The sequence below is a fragment of the Pinus tabuliformis genome, chromosome 3_1 (assembly GCF_031772625.1).
Source record: "Pinus tabuliformis cultivar Carrire ecotype Pingquan chromosome 3_1, CPIR1, whole genome shotgun sequence".
In the NCBI taxonomy this organism is placed as follows: Eukaryota; Viridiplantae; Streptophyta; class Pinopsida; order Pinales; family Pinaceae; genus Pinus; species Pinus tabuliformis.
Window position 1 is genome coordinate 117716865 of NC_142301.1, and position 20742 is coordinate 117737606.

Consider the following 20742-nt stretch of genomic DNA (forward strand, 5'->3'; position numbering starts at 1 on the left):
TAATAATCAGTTAGAAGAATAATTTCCAGTTGTTGCAATACATTGAAAATTTCACAGCTCTTGGGCATAAAAAGTGGCCTCATGGGTCTCCTGATGAAAAATAAGCCTGTAGACTACTCCAAATGAGGGCACAGAAGATGGTGCTTGCCCTCCCATGTCTCAAGGGTAAGATATACCTCCTCTAGGCCTTGGATCAGTTGCCAAACACTATATATATTGCTAAGCCAATTGGGGGCATTGTTGGTCCAAGTACATCATCTCGCATATAATGTGGGGCAATGAACAAGTCATTGAAGGTGCTAAGGCTACCCATGGCATGAGATAACGCTTTGTCACATGATGGAAACCCATGGCTCTCAACGCTTCCCCTACAAGCGTCAAGATGATCCACTCGTGGGCTTGGGCCCCAAATAAGTTTCCCAACCCATGATGTAACCACCTACCAATCTTCTATAAGGTCCAATGTGTCTCCTCACCTTCAAGTACAATAATTCATTAGTGCATCTAAGTGAATCAAGCTAGTCAGTCAAGGGCACAAATGAGACTTCATAGTGAGTTTCCCTTGCAGATTTGGGGCTTTAAGCATGTAATTGGAGTTGTTATACATGGTCAAATGTATGATACAGAGCTCTTTATGAATTACTTCAGCTTCCCCATGAGGTTTATTTCTAGGTAGAAGTCATTAATAAACAACCCTATTAGGTGTTCCTAGCCCTTAAAGGAGTCGACATGTCAAAAGTACATCCTTCAAGTGGTAGGTGTCATGTGGATAACGATTAGGTGGATTGGGACACACAGGTCTCAAGGCCAAATGCCATGGGCTCAAGGGTGGTAATGAAGAGGGATGTCCACATATTTGGATGTGTAAATGTAGGAGGGAGCAATTTTGGTACATGAGTTACCCTAGCCTTTCTTTTTCCACCCTTCTTTCATTTTCCTTTTGCGTTTTATAGATTTTTCTTTTATTTTACTGCTCAGGGTTCCAAGGGATGAGAACATGTTGTGTATGATATAGCAGTGATTACCTGCTGAAGGTGGGGCAGTTCATCGCCCACCAGGGGTTGGGACATTCATGGGTTCCTTAATGATGCAGGGAACACTCATAGGGGCCCTAAGAACCGGGGTGATGGCCATAATGATAAGGGGTAGAGCTCATGTTTGGCTTTTTCCCACATGTTAAATTTTATTGTCTTGACCATCTTTTGCATTTTGTGGTATTATTTCCCTTTGTGTGTGGCCATGATATGCTTTTATATTTATTTTTTAGCTGCATCAACCTCCAAGGCATCGTTCCAGGCCCGACCAAAAACATGTGGACAAGGGGATGGGGAATACCAGAGCCTTGTGGACCCTAGAGACGGAAGATGATGAAATAGTGCATGTAATGTACGAAGGGGAGTGAAAAATGTGGAACAAGAAAATGGGACCACACTACCAAAATCGAGGTTTCCCAAGTAGTGCCCATCCTAAAGCTATAAGACAGTAGGAGAGATCCCACGGGATTAGGGTTGAGGACTAACCCCTCCATTTAAGGTGAGGGAACAAGACTACAATCGAAACCCCTCCTTCTTCCAAGTTACCCAATAATCGATACCCAAGTGTGTCCAAGGAAAACAAGTATAAGCACCTGATTGCACAATGAAAGACATACCTTTAGTATTGGATGGCCCACCTTCAAAGATAAGCTCTTGACAGATGGGCGAGGAAACATATGATTGGCTCAGGGAGCAGAGATCAACTGGCACAATATCAGCTACAGTGGTGGGGGTCGAGGTTGTTGGCTACAAACTAAAGACAAATCTAGAAGAATGATGTTTATGTGGCTCATGTTGATGATCCCATGTCTACTAGATGATTGATGATATATGGTTTAATCCATGTTTTTATGCTTTTTATAACAAAGTCATCATTTTACATGTTTTTGTTGACATATATGCTTCAAAATATATAAAAATATACATTATATACAATTTTCTCCCAACACGGAAGCTTCTAAAAATTGTCGCTCCTCGCTCCTGCTTCCGCTTCCACTTCTAAGCAGCCTTGGACCAAAGCAACAAGTGAAGGATCTGGTCATCATGTCATGTGCTAATCATGTTAGGATATTCCGACACATAGGAAATAGTTAAGTATAACTTGGTCTAATGTAGTGTTAGGTAAAGTGTGTTTCTTTACTATGTACTTTTGTAACTTACAATCTGACGGTCACAATATGTAGTGATCCGACGGTTCATTCTCTCCTCGGTATTACCAACACTTGATCTATGGCTTAACACTTGATTGGTCCATGATCTCTATTTAAAGAGCATGGAGGGTAATTTGTAGGGTAACCGTTCATGAGAGAAGCTTATGTAAATTTTCTTTCTTTTATTAATAAATTGCTTGAAGTGGCCGCGTTGGCTCAGGCCGTGGACTATTGCCCTCTTAGAGGGTTTTAACCACGTCAACAATACTAGTGTATTGATCTGTGATCTGTTTGAGCGGTGTCCTTCGGTGTTCTGTCTGAGGAACTTACCCTGTAAATTCCTACATGGTATCAGAGCTATTTGAGGGCCGCATCCGTTGGTGATCCAAATCTGAAGCCGGTAGAACTGCATCCGATCGCTGTTTCCTAGATCTATTGTTTCTAACTACTTTCGGGCAGAGAGGACTGCTCTATTGTTTAGAAGCATCTGTTCCAGTGAGGAACCCCTTTCGTTTCATGCAAAAAGGTTTCCAGTAGCCCTAGCTATGTTATTTTCAAGATTTGGAGGTATACAGTGTTTATTCGCAGTTGTTAGTTATTTTCTCTCTGTTTATTTCGGTTTATTTAGCTCTTTGCTTTTCTATTACCAGATCTATACCTTTCATTTATGTGTATGCTCTTTGCCCCGCGACTCTGTGCAATCTAGGCAAATCAGAACCAGAAAGGAAGGATTTTTCTCATGCGTATGCTCTTTTCTGCCGCGCCTCAGTGTGATCTCAGAAAATCAGAAACATTGAGGAAAATATTTAGTTTCCGGCTAAAGCTAACTTCAAGCCGTAAGTTTTGTTTTTTTTTGTATGTCCATATTGAGTTTTGCGCTTTTTGTTTTGTAGGAAAAAAAGAGCTTTCTCAAGTAAGCACGCACCCCAAGCTTCAGTGACTAAAAAAAAAATCCCCCCCTTCCTCTTTTCCAAAAATTACTAACCTTTTAATCTAGCTCACTTGGTCCAAAGCTAATTTATGAGAGTAGAGGTTTTGAGTTCAAGTCTTTCTCTTTGTTGAGCTAATTAGATTAAGTTTGGAAAGGGAGTGGATTTTTTTTTAAATATAACATTATCATTCATTTCCGCACATTCTCGCACTTCGCCTGCGTCTTCAACAACTTTTCTTCAAAAAGCCATAACTTCTTCATACGGAAGCCCTTTTCAGAGCCGTTTTTTTTAATCGACCTATTTTTTCGAGATCTTTCCATTGGAACACTTATTTTCAGCATATACAGCTACAATTTCTATTAAAATGGAAAGTCCATGCCAAGTTATTCTTAACAGCACCAACTACTTCCAATGGTGGTCCTACATTGTGAATTTACTTAGAAGTAAAGGTCTTTACAGAATAGCCTCAGGCCAAGAAACCAAACCGAAAGATAAAGATAAGGCAGCCAAATAGGAAAATAGGCAAGATCAAGCACGTGGGTTGATAGGAAGGAAGTAGGGATGTCTATTTCTCCAGACCTTAGATTCCATATCGCAGAACTTGATACTCCTAATGAAGCAATGAAACAAATCACTAAAGTTTTTGGAATTAAAAATGAACTTAGAGCCCATCAACTCGAAAATGAGTTGCTTACATCGGACCCCAATAATTTTTTTTCCATTGAATATTTTTTGTCCAAGTTCAAGACCCTTAGACTTCTATTGGAAGGTGTTAAGGTTAAGAAAGAAGATGGTAACCTTATCTATTCCATTCTTACTAAGTTAGGATCAGCTTAGTCTGTGTTTGTTTCCACCTTCCATTCTACAAGAGAAGCCTTCATTTCTCAAGGACAAGACTACAAGTCCCCTTCCTTTGATTCCTTTTGTGATTCTTTAATAAGAGAACAAGAAAAACTCTTACACCTTGGTCTTCTTAATCTTGGAAACTCTTCTAAGAAAGCCTTAGCTGCCTAGTAGCAACCAAATTCAAAGAATCCTAGGAAGTCGTATCCTAAAAGGAATGGTCCTAAACCAAACAAGGGTCCTAAGCAATTTCAGCCTCAAAATGACAAATCATTTCAACAAAATGATAACACAAATAAAAACAAAGGGAAGAAGATTGATCGACATTGCCACTTTTGTAATCGAGATGGCCACCTAGAATCCAAATGCTTTAAGAAGATGGAAGCCTTGGAAGCAACAATGAAGAAGCATAACATCCATTTGGAGCACTCTTCAACTTCAACTTCATCTTCAGGAATAGCACTTTCTGCATGTGGTTCTCAAACATCTCGATCTAGATATGCACTAAATGTATCTTCTTCTTCTAATTCTCATGAGTGGCTCATTGACTCTGGAGCTTCTTATCACATGGCCAAAAACAAAGTCATGTTTTCTTGTTTAAATGATTGTAACACCAAAAATATATATGTTGGTGATGATAGATCTCTTAGTGTTGTAGGGACTGGAACTGTTCATATAGACAATGGTCAATTTAATGATGTATTATGTGTTCCAACCTTATCCTGCAACCTTCTATCTGTATATCAGATAACTCATTCAGGTGAAGGTAAAATCGTCGAATTTTCACCTCACGATGTTGTAATTAAGGACCTAAGAGATCCTACACAGATTTTAGCCACTGGCATTGCTGATGATTCTACAAGTTTGTATAAGTTTAACAACTTTGAGTCATCAAATATTCCCTCGATATTTGTTGCTCATAATGATGAAGTGAGCAAACTTTGGCATGAGCGATTTGGTCACTTAACTATCACTCCCTTCAGAATCTATGTAAAGAAAATATGGTGACAGGTCTTCCAATGATATCTTGCAAAGATGGTATTTGTTCCAGATGTGTACTCAGAAAACATCATCGGGATAGTTTTGAAAAACGTGCCTCTTGGCACGCCTCAACACCTTTACAGCTTGTGCATAGTGATTTATGTGGTCCACTTCAATTTGTTTCATTCTCTGGCTACAAGTATTTCTTAACTTTCACTGATGATTTCTCCAAACGCACTTGGGTATACTTCTTAAAACTCAAGAGTGAAGTATTTAACATGTTCTTGGCCTTTAAGGCCTTTGTTGAAAAACAATCTGGATATCAAATTCTTAAGCTAAGATCTGATAATGGTGGAGAATATGTTAACAACAAATTCATCAACTTTTGCACTGAGAATGGAATTCAAATGCAACATATTGTTCCATATACTCCACAACAAAATGGTGTAGCTAAAAGGAAGAATCGCACCTTAAAGGAAATGGCTAATTGTATGAGGACTTAGTCTTAATTTTTGGGCAGAAGCAATTAACTGTGCAAATTACATAATAAATCAAACTCCTACTAAGGCTTTAACGAATATTACTCCAGAAGAAGCATGGAGCTCAATTAAACCAGATGTAAGTCACTTTCGTGTTTTTGGAAGTGAAGCATGGGCCCATATTCCAGATGAGAAACATAAAGCTTTAAAACCTAAAAGTGAAAAACGTAATTTTGTTGGATATTCTGAAGATGTCAAAGGATATAGACTTATTTCACTTCAGTCCAAAAATGTTATCATTGGAAGAGATGTAAAGTTCGCTAAAAATATATCGGCTTACAGCCCTAGTTCGGCGGATGTGCCACCTCTCTCTATCTCTTCTACTTTCGAAAATATTTCTTCTTCAGATGATGAATGCGAGGATGACAATCCTCCCCCACCTTCTCAGGATCTTCATTCAACGCCTCAACTTCTAAAATGGGTCTGTGCTACTCAGGATGCAGTAGGCGCTCTTGCCGGTGATCCTACAAATCAGCGACGTACACGTTGTCAGTTCGATAGAGCCTCTTCTTTACTGGCTCAAGCTTCAGCGAATTATGATCTTGACACCTTTGCGAAAGCTTCAGGCCATCCAGATTGGGACGCGGCTATGAATGAAAAATATCGTTCATTATTGGCAAACGATACGTGGGATCTTGTTCCTCTACCAAAGGGACGAAAACTTGTTAGATGCAAATAGGTTTACAAAACCAAGTATGGACCAGATGGAAAGGTTGATAAACATAAAGCTCCTCTTGTTGCTAAGGGTTTTTCACAAGTTGAAGGCATCGACTATACTGAAACCTTCTCCCCTGTTGCCAAAATGAACTCTATCAGCCTTGTTCTTTCCCATGCTGCCTCTTTCAAATGGGAAGTCCATCAGATGGATGTTAAATCTGCCTTCTTGCATGGGGACTTGCATGAAGAAATCTATATGGAACAACCTATTGGCTTTATACAAACAAACTCCAGCCGTGTATGTCGGCTTAAGAAATCCCTTTATAGTCTCAAGCAAGCTCCTCGGGCTTGGTATGCCAAAATGGATAGCTTTCTTTTAGAAACTGGCTTTTCTAGGTGTCATTCTAACAATACTGTCTACACCAAGAAAGTGGGCAAGTCTCTTATCATTCTTGTTCTTTATGTTGATGATCTTATCCTTACTGGTAGTGATCCCAACCTTATAAACCATGTGAAGTCCAACCTTAAAAAGAAGTTTGAAATGATAGACTTAGGACACTTGCATTATTTTCTTGGTCTTCAAGTCTTGCAATCCAAGGAAGGTATTTCCCTTTCCCAGTCCAAGTATGCATGTGATCTTCTACGCCATTTTCACTTGGAAGACTGTAAACCAGCCCCTTCTCCCTTTCGGTCTGGAGCCAAACTTTCAGTCACTTGTACTTCCTCTGAAGTTGATGCTACCTTATATCATCAGCTTGTAGGAAAACTTTTGTATATAACCCATACTCATCCTGACTTTTCCTTTGTTGTTGGCCTTATTGCTCGGTTTATGCAAAACCCACATGAAAGTCATTGGAAAGCAGCTAAAAGATTACTTCGTTATGTTCGAGGCACAGTTCAGTTTGGGATTCATTACAGTGCAGAAGCATCTCCTCTATTGGTTGGTTTCACTAATTCTAATTGGGCCAGTGACCCTAATGATCGGAAGTCTACTGCAGGTTATGTGTTCACTCTTGGTTCAGGACCTATTACATGGGCTTGCAAGAAACAAAGTGCCATTTCTCTTTCTTCAGCAGAAGCAGAGTATCGTGGTGCCATAGAAGCTAGTAAGGAAGCCTTGTGGCTTCGTTAGATCCTGTCAAAGTTTGGCTTTCAACAGCAACATCTGACTACACTTTGGTGTGATAATCAAAGTGCCATTCAACTATGCAAAGATCCAGTCCAACATCAACGCAACAAACACATTGAACTACACATGCACTTCACCAGAAAGCTCATTCACTACCATGTTCTTGAAGTGCAATATTGTTCAACAGATGATCAAGTTGCAGACATCTTTACAAAGGTTCTCACAGAGGCGAAGTTTACTAAACTTCGATTTATGGTTGGAGTTCAGGAAGTTGTAACTAAGGGGGGATAGGCTCTAGTGCTTCCTTCCTTCTCCTATTGTGTCATATTTGTACATCCTTCAATCCTATCCCAAGTTGTTCTTAAGGGGGGATGTTAGGATATTTCGACACATAGGAAATAGTTAAGTATAACTTGGCCTAGTGTAGAGTTAGGTAAAGTGTGTTTCTTTACTATGTAATTTTGTAACTTACAATCCAACGGTCACGATATGTAGTGATCCGATGGTTCATTCTCTCCTCAGTATTACCAACACTTGATCCATGGCTTAACACCCGATTGGTCCATGATCTCTATTTAAAGAGCATGGAGAGTTATTTGTAGGGTAACCGTTCATGAGAGAAGCTTATGTAAATTTTCATTCTTTTTTTAATAAATTGCCTGAAGTGGCCGCGTTGGCTCAGGCCGTGGACTGTTTCCCTCTTAGAGGGTTTTAACCACGTCAACAATACTGATGTATTGATCTGTGATCTGTTTGTGAACAGTGTCCTTTGGTGTTCTGTCTAAGGAACTTAGCCTGTAAATTCCTACACATCATATAGGGTTGCTGGTTGGATGGCTGTCTAAGGAGAAGAAAAGTTTTCTCCTATGGGTTACCCACTTTTTGGTGGGTAACAGGGGCTTTCCTCTATTAGTTAATGGTCCATTACCTTGCCACTAATACAGGAAGAAGGTATTGAGAACAGATTGATCATTGTACATATATCATGAACACATTTATTATATTTTAAGAATTTCACTAGACAGTTGTCAACAATTAATGTATGTATCACTTGACATCTAATAGATCTTATATATCAAAATGTTTGTATCTATGTGGCAATGTGATTATTTGATCTCGTTGTTAATCTATATTTTATAAAAGGAATATATTTTGTCATTTTAAATTTGATTATATATTCAATTTCTCTAATATCTCAGGTGCATGACCCTTGCTGATAAATAACCAATAATCAGATTGCAACTTGGTTGCGATGAAGAAGCACTAGCATTAGATATGTTTGAATGAGGGAGTACAACAAAGAATTATAACTTTAGACTATTTTCCTAGGCATGAACAAATTTATATTAATTCAGATATTAAACTTCTATGGTTGTTCATATTATGTCTCCAACGTCAGGAATACAGTATTTAAATATTGTATATATTCTTATGAACTGATATGAATTGCATTAATTTATCGATATTACTAATTTGAGATTAACATGATCAAGGATCATGACATATGAAAAGAGGCATCTTCAATGTATAAAATATAAAAATCATGGTATTCGGGTTACAATCATCCATTAAACAACCACTGATAACTAATTTTTGACAAAGTTTCCTGGAATTTCAAGGACTTTTCTTTGGATAACCTACTTATACACCTATGTATATATCATTTCATTTCATGCTGCTCTTGTACCAATCCTTTTGACCTATTTTTCTCATTTGCAGATATTAATCCAAATTTCAATTTCTCGTGTTTCAGTAGAGATCCAAGGCATGATGAGTGCACTCCTAGGATTATTTACTTCTGAGAGACGCAATAGGAAGTTAACTTTATTTGTTAACATGTTAATTGTGTCATTTGGAGACATTATAACTAGTGTTGCTCAAATAAACCACTCTATCTACTATGGTATGGGAAACTTCTATAATGAAAATAGGCATACAATTTCCTCCACTGATTATGTATAATCTCCATTTTTTTACACTCAATTTCTTCCATGATCTTTATTTTGCAATTCCTTTTTAGCCCACCAATATTTCCACAAGGACATAATGGATACAATATATTTCTAAAATGAAAGGAATCAAAAATATGAAATGCGGCTAAAATTACTAACAAAACTACTTGGATAGTTTGATAGCAAACCAAAAAAAATAAGACATGGTCATGAAAGAGAATCAGGTGGAGAAAATCTAAGCCTTTACAAACTACTATTACAAATCAAAAGAAGGAGACAAGGCCTTCCATCAAGAGAACAATATCCAAAATATCAGGTATCATACTCGTTCCAGTGGAAGAAAAAATGCAGACGAACTAGAAGATTTGCTGCCAGCATTTAATGCAACCGCCTGTCCATGATAATTAATTACTGGCGAGCCACTTGACCCTCCTTTTGTCCCTGAAGCTGCCTGTAAAGAGTTCAAACATCAATATATAGTATATACTTTCGATGTAAAGGAAAGATGGCAAAGGAAAGAAAGTTATCAAATTCAATCAAAGGTATTAAATTCGGTCAAAAAGGAAAAAAAAAGGAGAAAAGTCTAGGAACCACTATCAAACTAGCACCATTAATTTCAGCTAGATCCATTTCTACTGTAAATCCCATCAAGGGAATGGTATAGAATTTTATACTTCAAACATGATTACGTTATGACTAAAACTAACAGATTATTATGATGAGCCAAAGTGGATAAATTAAAAAGACTGCGATATAAATTTATATAAATTTGAAAATTAAATTAATTATTAAAAAAAAACCACTAAGGCTAGGAAGGTGAGATCACATGTTCAAATTATCCATAGTAAGAAGTAAAAACCACTAAGCTGACAGGAAATCTAAATAAAGTACAAGAAGTAGGCGTCCAACTTTTAGTTACAAACAGAGCACAAAGAGCATAAAGAACTGGACAGCAAAAATGACAATATTGAAGATGGCAAATAGATCTTCCGGCTTTTCATTCAGAGTCATCCATAAGTAGAATGGAAAAATGTCTAAGCAAGCAGCTTTATCAACATGGAATAAAAGCACCTCCAATGAAATTAACTCACAGATATACACTACACAATGGCAAATGACCTCTACCGGATAACCTTTCTAGGCTCTAGAAGCAGAACAGATGTCAGGTGATGACTCAAACGAAGAAATGAGAATCTTCTTACTAGTCTCTTTATTTTGAGTGCTTCAACCCAGAATGCTCTAAGACTGTTATCAGAAACGAAGGTCAATGGGACTGCTAAGTACACATCTCAATACATGATGTGAGTGCAAAGGCAGTTCCTTAATAAGGCATGATCCAGAATGTCAGTAAAATAATGTAAGGTGCTACTCTAATAATGGCAGAAGTGTCCTCAGACACGTAATTTTATTAATCAGAAAAAAATAATTACATAATTTGATTTTGCAAGAGTTTACACTCAAACATCCAAACACTCTTGCAATGAGCTATTTATAAGCTCCATGTCCTAACTACCTCTGATTATGGATAACTTATTAAATAACAAGTGTCCATTTACAATAAATGCTATTCAAATCAACTAGCTAACAAATCTCCTAAAATAGAGCCTAAGATACGATACATTTGGAGTGTCATATCTAGTTACAACAATATACTAATTCTAAATAATTAAACATTCTAGAATAATAATTATTCTAATTTTATAACCTATGATAAGATTGTATTTTTGGATCATCTAACATTCCCCCCTATGATCCAAAGATACATTACAACAGATACCAAGTTCATCCCTGAACTTAGCAAATTTTATTCTGCCAAGCGGTTTCGTGAAAATGTCGGAGATCTAATCTTCGGAAGGACAATAAACTGGCTTGAGGACATCTTTGGCAATGAGAGATCTGATATGATGATACTTGGTGTCCACATGCTTTGTCTTTGAATGAAAAATTGGGCTCTTGGCAAGTTTGATGGCTGATTGGTTGTCAATGAATAATGATGTAGCTTCTGCCTGAGAAATGCCCAAGTCCTGCAAAATTCGGCGCAACCAAACAATTTCACATGCTGCTTCCCATGCTGAAATGTACTCTGCTTCTGCTGAAGAAGTGGCCATTGTAGCTTGTTTCTTACAACTCCAAGATATTGTTGCTGACCCCATGTTCATTAAATAACCTGATGTTGATGCTCGATCATCAATATTTCCAGCAAAGTCAACATCGGAATATCCACCAAGTACAAAAATTTTAGTCTTTGTGTAAAGAAGACCAAAATCTTTTGTTCCTTGGATATATTGAAGAACTATTTTTGCTGCATTCCAGTGGTTGTCTCGTGGTTCCTGCATAAAGCGTGAAAGAATACTGACTGCATAAGATAGATCAGGACGAGTATTTGTCAAATAAATCAAGTTGCCAATCAACTGTCTATAAGTTGTACTATCCACCTTTTCCCCCCTTCAAATTTTGACAGTTTCATGTTTTGCTCCATGGGGGTGAGAACGGGCTCGCAATCCTACATGCCAAATCTTTGAAGAACCTCTGTTGCATACTTACTCTGAAAAATAAAAATATGATGTGGACGTTGAAAGACTTCAACTCCAAGATAGTAGTGAAGTAATCCCAAATCTGTCATCTTAAAACCTGCATGTAACTCCTTTTTCACCTATGCAATATGATCATCATGGTTGCTAGTAATGATCAAATCATCTACATACATAACAAGAATTACCATATATTTTCCATGTTGTTGTACATACAAAGTATCATCAGATTCACTACGTTGAAACCAACTTTCTTAAGGTATTCATCCATCTTTGCATACCAAGCCCGGGGAGCTTGTTTTAATCCATATAAAGCCTTGATCAATTTGCAAACTTTATGTTCTTGTCCTTCAATTTCAAAACCTGGCGGTTGGGTCATATACACTTCCTCCTGTAAATCCCCGTTGAGAAAAGCACTTTTCACATCCATTTGATGAACTTTCCACCCTTCCTGAGCGGCCAATGCAAGTGTTAATCGGATGGTGTTCCACTTCGCTGTAGGAGCAAAAGTTTCCTCATAATCAATGCCTTCCTGTTGCGCAAAACCTTTTGCGACAAGTCGTGCTTTATACTTTTCAAGTTCTCCCTTTTGATTATACTTAATTCTATAAACCCATTTGCATCCTATGGGTTTAACATTTGATGGACAATCAACAAGTTTCCAAGTGTTGTTATCAATTACTGCTTGATATTCTTCAACCATAGCCTGTTGCCATTCTTTATGTTTTACTGCTTCTTTGTATGTGGAAGGTTCAGTAAAATCATTTGCTATCAAGGCAAAATTGCCTTCACTTCTATGTGCCCTTCTGGTGCCTGTTTTATTCTGCTCATCAGGCTTTACATCTTTCAAAAGTTGAACTGCCCATTTCGGTAGTTGGTGCTCACTTGTTTGCGCTTCTGTAAAATCTCCATCATTGTAAAGAGGATTAATATAAACTGATGTTCTTCGTTCAGGTGAAGAGTGTGGAGAATCACTGTCAAAAGAAGAACTGCTGCTTGGAGATGTAGATGAACTGCTAGAAGACCCAAATGATGTTGTTGATGTAGATGGACTGGATGACTCATCTTCAGAGGAAGGAAAATCAAGTTTATATCAATTTGGTGAAGTTGGTTGACTTTGCATTTTTCCATTTATTTTACTTCCCTTAGTTTCTAACTTGTGAAGAAGATTTTCAATTTCTTCAGCACTCTTACTCTCAGTTTCATCAAAAATGACATCCCTGCTCACAATGAATTTTCCATTGGTCAAAAGACGATACCCTTTCTTCTCATCAGAATAGCCAATCATTGTGCATTTTAAACTTCTTGAGTCAAGCTTAGTTCGTTTTTCTTTCGGAACTAAGGCATAACATACTAACCCAAAAAGTCTAAGATGTTTAACTCGAGGTTTGAAACCAAACCAAGCTTCATAAGGTGTGATGCCATCTAAAGAAGCAATTGGAGATCTATTTCTTAAGTAGACAATTGTATGTATTGCTTCTGCTCAATATGTTGGACTTAACCTCTTGAAAGTTAACATGGATCTCGCCATTCCTAACAAGGTGTGATTCATTCTTTCAACTACTCCATTTTGCTGTGGAGTGTAAAAATTAGTAAGATGTCGTCTTATGCCATTCTCACTGCAATAAGTTTTGAATTCATTTGAAGTGAATTCTCCCCCATTATCCGTCCTGAGAGTACCTATCTTTTCTTTGACTTCATTTTCAACAAGTTGGCGAAAAATTTTAAACTCATCAAATGCTTTTGACTTGTTCTTCAAGAAGTAAATCCAGGTCATTCTGCTGAAATCATCAATGAATAGTAAGAAATATTTGCAACCACCAAATGAAGTTTGTAGTGGTCCACAAACATCACTGTGAACTAGTTGTAGCCGCCTGTTTGCACGCCATGAACTTGTTGGAAAACTTTCTCGACTTTGTTTGCCATAAATGCAAGCTTCACATTTTGCATTTTCCCTTTTGAAAGTGGGAAGTCCTTTAACCATTCCTTGTTTCTGCAATTGAGAAAGACTCTCAAAATTTAAATGTCCATATCTTACATGCCATAGTCTTACAGGTGAAATACCTGTAGTTACTGCCCCTGCAAAATTAGAATGCCTTGGAATAATTGTCCCTTTCATCCGTAACAGTTTTCCATCTTCATAACCTGTCATGACAGTTTTCAAGTTCTGTTTGACTAAATTTATCTTGACTAAACCATCTTCCATAATCACTTGATGTCCAACATGTCGAATCGTGAGTAAAGAGAGCAAACTTTTCTTAAAAGTTGGTACATACCATACATTGGAAATCATTTTTTCTCCAATGCCAGGGAGAAAAATGGAATTACGTTGGCAATCTTGAAATTTCAAGAAAAAATCACGTCGACAAGTCATGTGCTAAGTTGCCCCTGAATCCAAGATCCAGGCATCTTCATAATCACTTCTAAGATGGGATGAAAGTTGTGATGCTGGCGAGGAAGTAAAAACATATTCTGAGTTATCATCATCTTGATCATTTGCAAATTGAGCTAAGTGCTGCTGAAACTTGGGAATTTTATTAAGAGATGTTCGACAATCTTCAGCGTAATGGCCAACTTTGTTACATCTTCGACACACAATTTGACTTAAATCTCTTCCTCTTCCTGAAGATTTTCCTCTCCCTCTGCTTTGACTTCTATGTTGAGATTGTCCTCTACCTTGATTATTATTTCCTTGTCCTTGAAAATTGTCTCTTCCTTGGTTGTTTCCTCTACCTTGAAAATTACTTCTTCCTGAACTGTTGCCTCTATTAAAGTTGTTTCCTCTGCTTTGGCTTCGACCTCGACTTTGTGATGCTTGATTCTGATTGCCTCTGCCTCTGCCTTTGCCTCGAGAACTGTCTACTGATGATTTACTAGTGCTGGCCTCTGTGAGAAAAACATCTTCTCCAACTTTCTTCTTCTTCCCAAAGGTTTTATCATGTTGAGTCAACATTTCACAGAGCTCATCAAACTTTAGTTTCTCTAATTTCCCAGTTAATTGCAGAGTCTCCAAAAAATGAGTGTAGGAAGAAGGAAGTCCAACAATTACAATTGTTACCATAAAACTATCATCTATTGCTGGAAAACCAGCATTAATGATTTCCTACCTAATATTCTTAAGTCTTGAGATATATTCAAGAACATCACCTATCATGTTGAGTCGACATTTCACAGAGCTCATCAAACTTTAGTTTCTCTAATTTCCCAGTTAATTGCAGAGTCTCGAAAAAATGCGTGTAGGAAGAAGGAAGTCCAGCAATTACAATTGTTACCATAAAACTATCATCTATTGCTGGAAAACCAACATTAATGATTTTCTGCCTAATATCTCAAGTCTTGAGATATATTCAAGAACATCACCTCCTTCAGTCAATTTTTGTTGTAACAATTTTAATTGTAGATCGACTTTCTTTGATTCAGGCCGAGTATCAAAGAGGTCTTTAAAAGCTTTCAAAGCAGACCATGCATCTGTAGCATTTTCTATATGGAGTCTGGACATACATTTCATCATTGACAAAAGATTTAATAAGAGCTAAGGCTTTGGCATTCTTAACTTCCCATTTTGCTAGTGCAGCTACATCTGTAGATTTATTCGACTTAATATCTCCATCACATATACCCTGCCATAATTCATTGTAAATGAGAGTGCTTTCGATGAGACGATGCCATGTTTTATAAGATTTTGTGCCTTCAAGTTTGTCAGAATCAGAAAACAAATTAATCAACTTAGACATTGTAGCATTGAAGCTTTGCACCAAGAATCAGAACAAAAATGTCAAGATGGGCAACACAACACACCACGCAAAAAACACGATCTATTGAGGCTTGGCCTTGACCCTCGTATAGTCGTTGAAGCTGGAGAAAAATGACTGAGCTTTGCACTTGGCTCTAGTCAATTTCTCAAAAATTACAAGGTAACTTTCAAAATTTGACTTTTACAATGATGCTCTTGCAAAACTTAGTTAAAAAAAAAAGTTACCCTCCCTCAAAGTAGAATTACTTTGAGTTACACTTATCCCTTCAAAAAAAAAAATTACAATTAAAATTCCCTTATTACTCCAAAAATTTACAAATCACCTTATTACTCCACACACAATAAATTAAAAAACACCATATCTCTCCAAAATACAATATTAAAAAAAATTCCTTATCTCTCTGCTTCTTCACTCTTCAATTCAACTGTAAACTTTCTTTTTAATGCCATACCCAACAAAATCGGCTATTTTAAGTCGATACACCAAACAAATTATCGTTCAAACGCGCAAATAGAGCTTCAGGAGAAGGTGAAAAAGCATCACAGCAAGTTAAAGATCCAGGGAAATAAAAGGCCGCCTCAGCCAAACGCCGCATATTGCATGATCGAAAATGTAGCACACTTAAAAGGCGAAAGCACGGAGGCGGAGGGTTGAAGCACGAACATCAAACTGCCTCACCTCTGCGGCCTTGAACTTTCACACTTTCACACTTCTAATTCTCGAATTGATGCGTGGAACAGCGATCAGCTTCCGATTTATGAACTTGGCCTTGATGAAGTTGTCAAAGCCTGCAAGGGAAAAAAACCTCTTTTTCAGTTCCGATGTAGAGAAGCATGTTGCTGAAGCCGACATTGTGTTCATTTCAGTAAACACCCCCACGAAGACAAAAGGCCTCGGCCATGGAAAAGCTGCAGATCTGTCCTACTGGGAAAGCGTGGCTAGAATGATAACCGATGTTTCTAAATCAGACAAAATTGTCGTTGAGAAATCCACAGTTCTTGTTAAAACAGCAGAGGCAATTGAAAAAATTTTAACCCACAACAGCAAGGGAAAAGAAATCGAATTCAAGTTGACAGAAATGGGCAGCTCACAAACAACCATTCAGCCACTTTTTCGAATGGCGTTTGTTGTAGCTTGTTGTCCAGAAAAGGCCAAATCAAAGGCGACGCCCTTAGCCGAGAAGAAGAGCGCATGCAACTCCGCAGATATCAAGAATTGCGAAATGCCGGACTCAGGTAATTATTGTCAACGTTTTGAATATGGGCAGTTGCTGTTTGATGAAAAGACGAAGAAACAAGGGAGGAGTATCTCAGATTTGGGGAATAGGTTGCACTGGTCTCAGCCTGCAAGAACAAGAGGAGTAACAGATGATTATGTGGAGGAGCTTAGGGGATTCATCGACCTTGGATTTCGGTTCAGTTTTGATGAAGATCCTGCGCTCTGCAACACTTTCCCTGCTTTGGATTATGCCATCAACAGATAATTTAATGTCTCCAGGTCCAAGTCTTCTTCAGACTGGAATTCCTCACAGCAATCGGATTTAAATGGTGGCAGCAGTAATTCTTACCATTGATTTTCAGATTTAAAAAAAAATTCTAAAATCACTAAAATAATAAAATTTCTTCTCTTTTGAACAAAAACTGACAAATTTCATACCAATCATTCGCTGAACAATTCAATGGAGTTTTCCGCAAACTTGTAGAGCTGGAATCTCCTCCTCACATCCACTGCAGCATCACTAAAGCTCCGATACCACAATAATGGCAGAAGTGTCCTCAGACACGTAATTTTATTAATCAGACAAAAAAAAAATTACATAATTTGATTTTGCAAGAGTTTACACCCAAACATCCAAACACTCTTGCAATGAGCTATTTATAAGCTCCATGTCCTAACTACCTCTAATTATGGATCACTTATTAAATAACAAGTGTCTATTTACAATAAATGCTATTCAAACCAACTAGCTAACAAATCTCCTAAAATAGAGCCTAAGATACGACACATTTGGAGAGTCATATCTAGTTACAACAATATACTAATTCTAAATAATTAAACATTCTAGAATAATAATTATTCTAATTTTATAACCTATGATAAGATTGTATTTTTGGATCATCTAACATCTAAAGCTAAAACGCAGACAGACCTCTGATGGCTGAAAACAGATTTGGGAAAAATGGACCCAGAAACTAAAATACAAAGAGTGAATGTAATTCAGAATCTGCTAGCACTCACTCCCCTAACATATAATGCTGAACAGAGGAAGCTCTAGATATAATGTTGTCTGGAAGAGGCACTGCAAGATGAAATGGACAGCGCACCATGCTGCTGTCTGGACAATGTCACCCAAAGCTGAGGCCCAGGTGGCCTCTTCTGGCTGCTAGTGTGTGATCTGGATAGGCTATGTCATGTGGGCTGCTCACAAGTAGGGACAGTCCCCCAAGCTCACACTGATATAGAGACAGGGGCCATACTATTCATGATCTCTCCCTTGTTACTCTGATAGATGAGAGCATCTGGAGGAAGGAAGTGATCATCAGGAAGAAAGGCAGATCTAGGGGTGGCCAGGGAATCTGGAACCAGAATCTAAGGACCTGCTGCATGTAAAGAACCAAGCATCACTGGTTAGGTGCCAGAAAAATTGGAAAGTTCCCATGACTTCCTAAACTATCTGATTCAAAAACTATCTCTCACCTCTTTCTAAATTGTCCCTTTACAAAGAAAATTTGAATGGAAATCAAATGCTCATGTCCCCAAGCATTGGATTGGGCTGCAAAAAATATCTCATTGTGCTTGAAACCTTGGCTCTCAAGTCATTTGTTAGATAATGTCAAAGGTCTGCCATTATGTGTCAACTGGGGCACTTGGCTTGAACAAAACATTGCTATCTTCGAAAACAGACCCCCCAATGCCCTCAAAGTCTCTTCTCAGAGTTTGGCTATTTTTGCATTGTAATCTTCCTCATCTTCATCAAGTGGTCTCTCCCCTCCTGACCTTATTGCCATACAGACTCTCCATGGGATTTTCTTTAATGGTGTTGCATAGGGCACTCCCTCCTTAGGAAAAGCGGGGCGAATCCTGCACCTTTCATATTCTCATTCTCTCTCCTTCTCTGCAAACATTGGTTCTGCTACGAACAATCACGCTGAACATTTTAACCTTTACATCACTATCCTTCATATCGATGGCAATTCTCAAGTGGACATAAAATGGATGCAAAAGAAAGCAGAGGTAAGAACTTTCACATTGTTGTCTCTCATGGAAAAATAATTCACAAAATCTCGGATTTCTCACATATCTCCTATGATCACATCGCACAAGAAAGAAGTAGCAGATCAGCTCTCAAAAAAAGTACTAGATTGAAATAGAAGCACATGCTCTGTCACTGAAGTTAAACAAGGCCTCAAAACAGAATTTATTTTTGACCCTTGGGTATACCTGATACAAGAGGGACACTTTCTCTTTATAGAACTCCCTGGGGGGTTCCATTTCTATTTGCAAAAAGTTTTATCCACGTACTTTCTTTCTGGAAGGAAATATGTAATGATCTTTTCTTACTGTTTAAGGATCAAAAGACAGCTACTTATATAGATATACAGGGTCTTACTCCATATGCAACCAACAGGTCCTTAGGGGACTGATATGTTTTGGGACAAATTTTGATCCTGACAGCTCCATTTTCGTAAGGATATGATAATAATAATATGTTACCATCTTTTGGATAATAGAGGTTGTTTCCAAACAGCTTCTACAGGTTCTTTCGTACACTCTTATGAGACTCTTAGATAAGACTATATGCCACAAGAATGCTCTAGAATCTACAGATGTAACCTTTGTTGAAGTTTCTAAGTTTACTTAGTTTAGAAGCCCTTCATGCACTTTTTCTGATTTATTCCTACCTACTTGTTATTTTTCTTTAACAAGTTATTTACAAAGCAAACACTGAAAATAAACACCAGTGCATGCTCAACATATTACAGATCAGCAACTAAAAGAAACAAGAACAAACACACCACATGACACCATTATTTTTGGACCAATGTCCCCGGAAAAACCCAATGCGGGAAAACCGGTGCAGCTATCTGAGGGTTTTCTTATTAAGCAATATCAGAGTACAATTTGGGTGCCGAAACTGGCCTACCCAACAAAAAATTTCCTTACCAGCTATACCTCACAGTTTGAGAGAAATCTTCTAGCTAAAACCCCGGAAAAACCTTCCAACAGCTCCTCAGCACAAAACTCCTCTGCAACCCCAACGTCTACCCAAACTAGACTGTGTTAGCCCCTCTCTGTCTCACGCTGGCCTTGCGTCAGCCCTAGGAGGCCCTGTGTCAGCACTGTGAGCCTCTGCATCAGCTACGCTGGCCCCTCTGGTGCTCTACGCAACACTTGGTTCTCTTATAAACCATATCGGCTTCTTCTAGTAGGAGATTTAAGCTCAAAGGATGCATGCAACAAGTTCCTTTGCTGGAATCTTCAAAAGCAAATGTTGCATAACATATCAATCCCACTTCTTCACTCCTACAAGCATCACCCAATGCAAAGAGTGCTATGTGGACTATTGAAAATCATGAGGAATTTGGTTATTTGAGACTAAAACTCATGGATATGGTCATAGTTTGATGACTTATTCAATGCAATTAATCCAAAAAATTATATCTAATATGCTGCACAGTTAAAATCCCATGCCTATATGAAGGAGAGCTAAGATCTAGTCTCAACCATTGATCATAGGGTTAGGGCTTTCACTTCATTAAGAGAGATAAAAAGGGTGTTAAAAATGGCAACTAGGGCCAAACTCCATGTAGAATTGGGGTAGCATCGGATGTGCTCTAACCATGAAAGTTGTTGAAGAGGCTAAAGCACATGAGATCTCCAAGACCTAGAAATGGTTTGGACAGAATGTACCCGGTTTGGGAGATATTAAAACAATTAATATTTTTAGAATTTCCTAAGTCTAAACTTAGGAAGAATAAAATATTAATGGGTATTAATATAAAACTGGGTTAGAAGGTTCCAAAAGCCATGGATCAAGCCAAATCTAATCTTAGTCATTGATTAGAGATATAATCTTGATCCTTGAAGGACCAACGAAAAAAGTATAAGGGGAGGATTCAGGGTCAGTTGGAGAATACACCAGAGTGATCATTCATTCGATTTGCTAGAGCGGGGTTGCTAAGCAAAGTCGAATCAGTGATCAGTAACGAGGGGCAGTGAGTACTGGGAAGAGAGGCA

At 38.0% G+C, this 20742-nt stretch overlaps 1 protein-coding gene across 1 annotated transcript in view; it reads right to left on the minus strand.

The window, feature by feature from the left end:
• DEG7 (DegP protease 7) overlaps positions 1-20742 on the minus strand; it is a 375281-nt gene that overhangs the window by 202737 nt on the left and 151802 nt on the right. The window contains exon 6 of the mRNA XM_089410870.1: positions 9544-9669. Within this exon, the coding sequence (XP_089266996.1) occupies positions 9544-9669 (126 nt within the window). The remainder of the gene's footprint in view (positions 1-9543; positions 9670-20742) is intronic.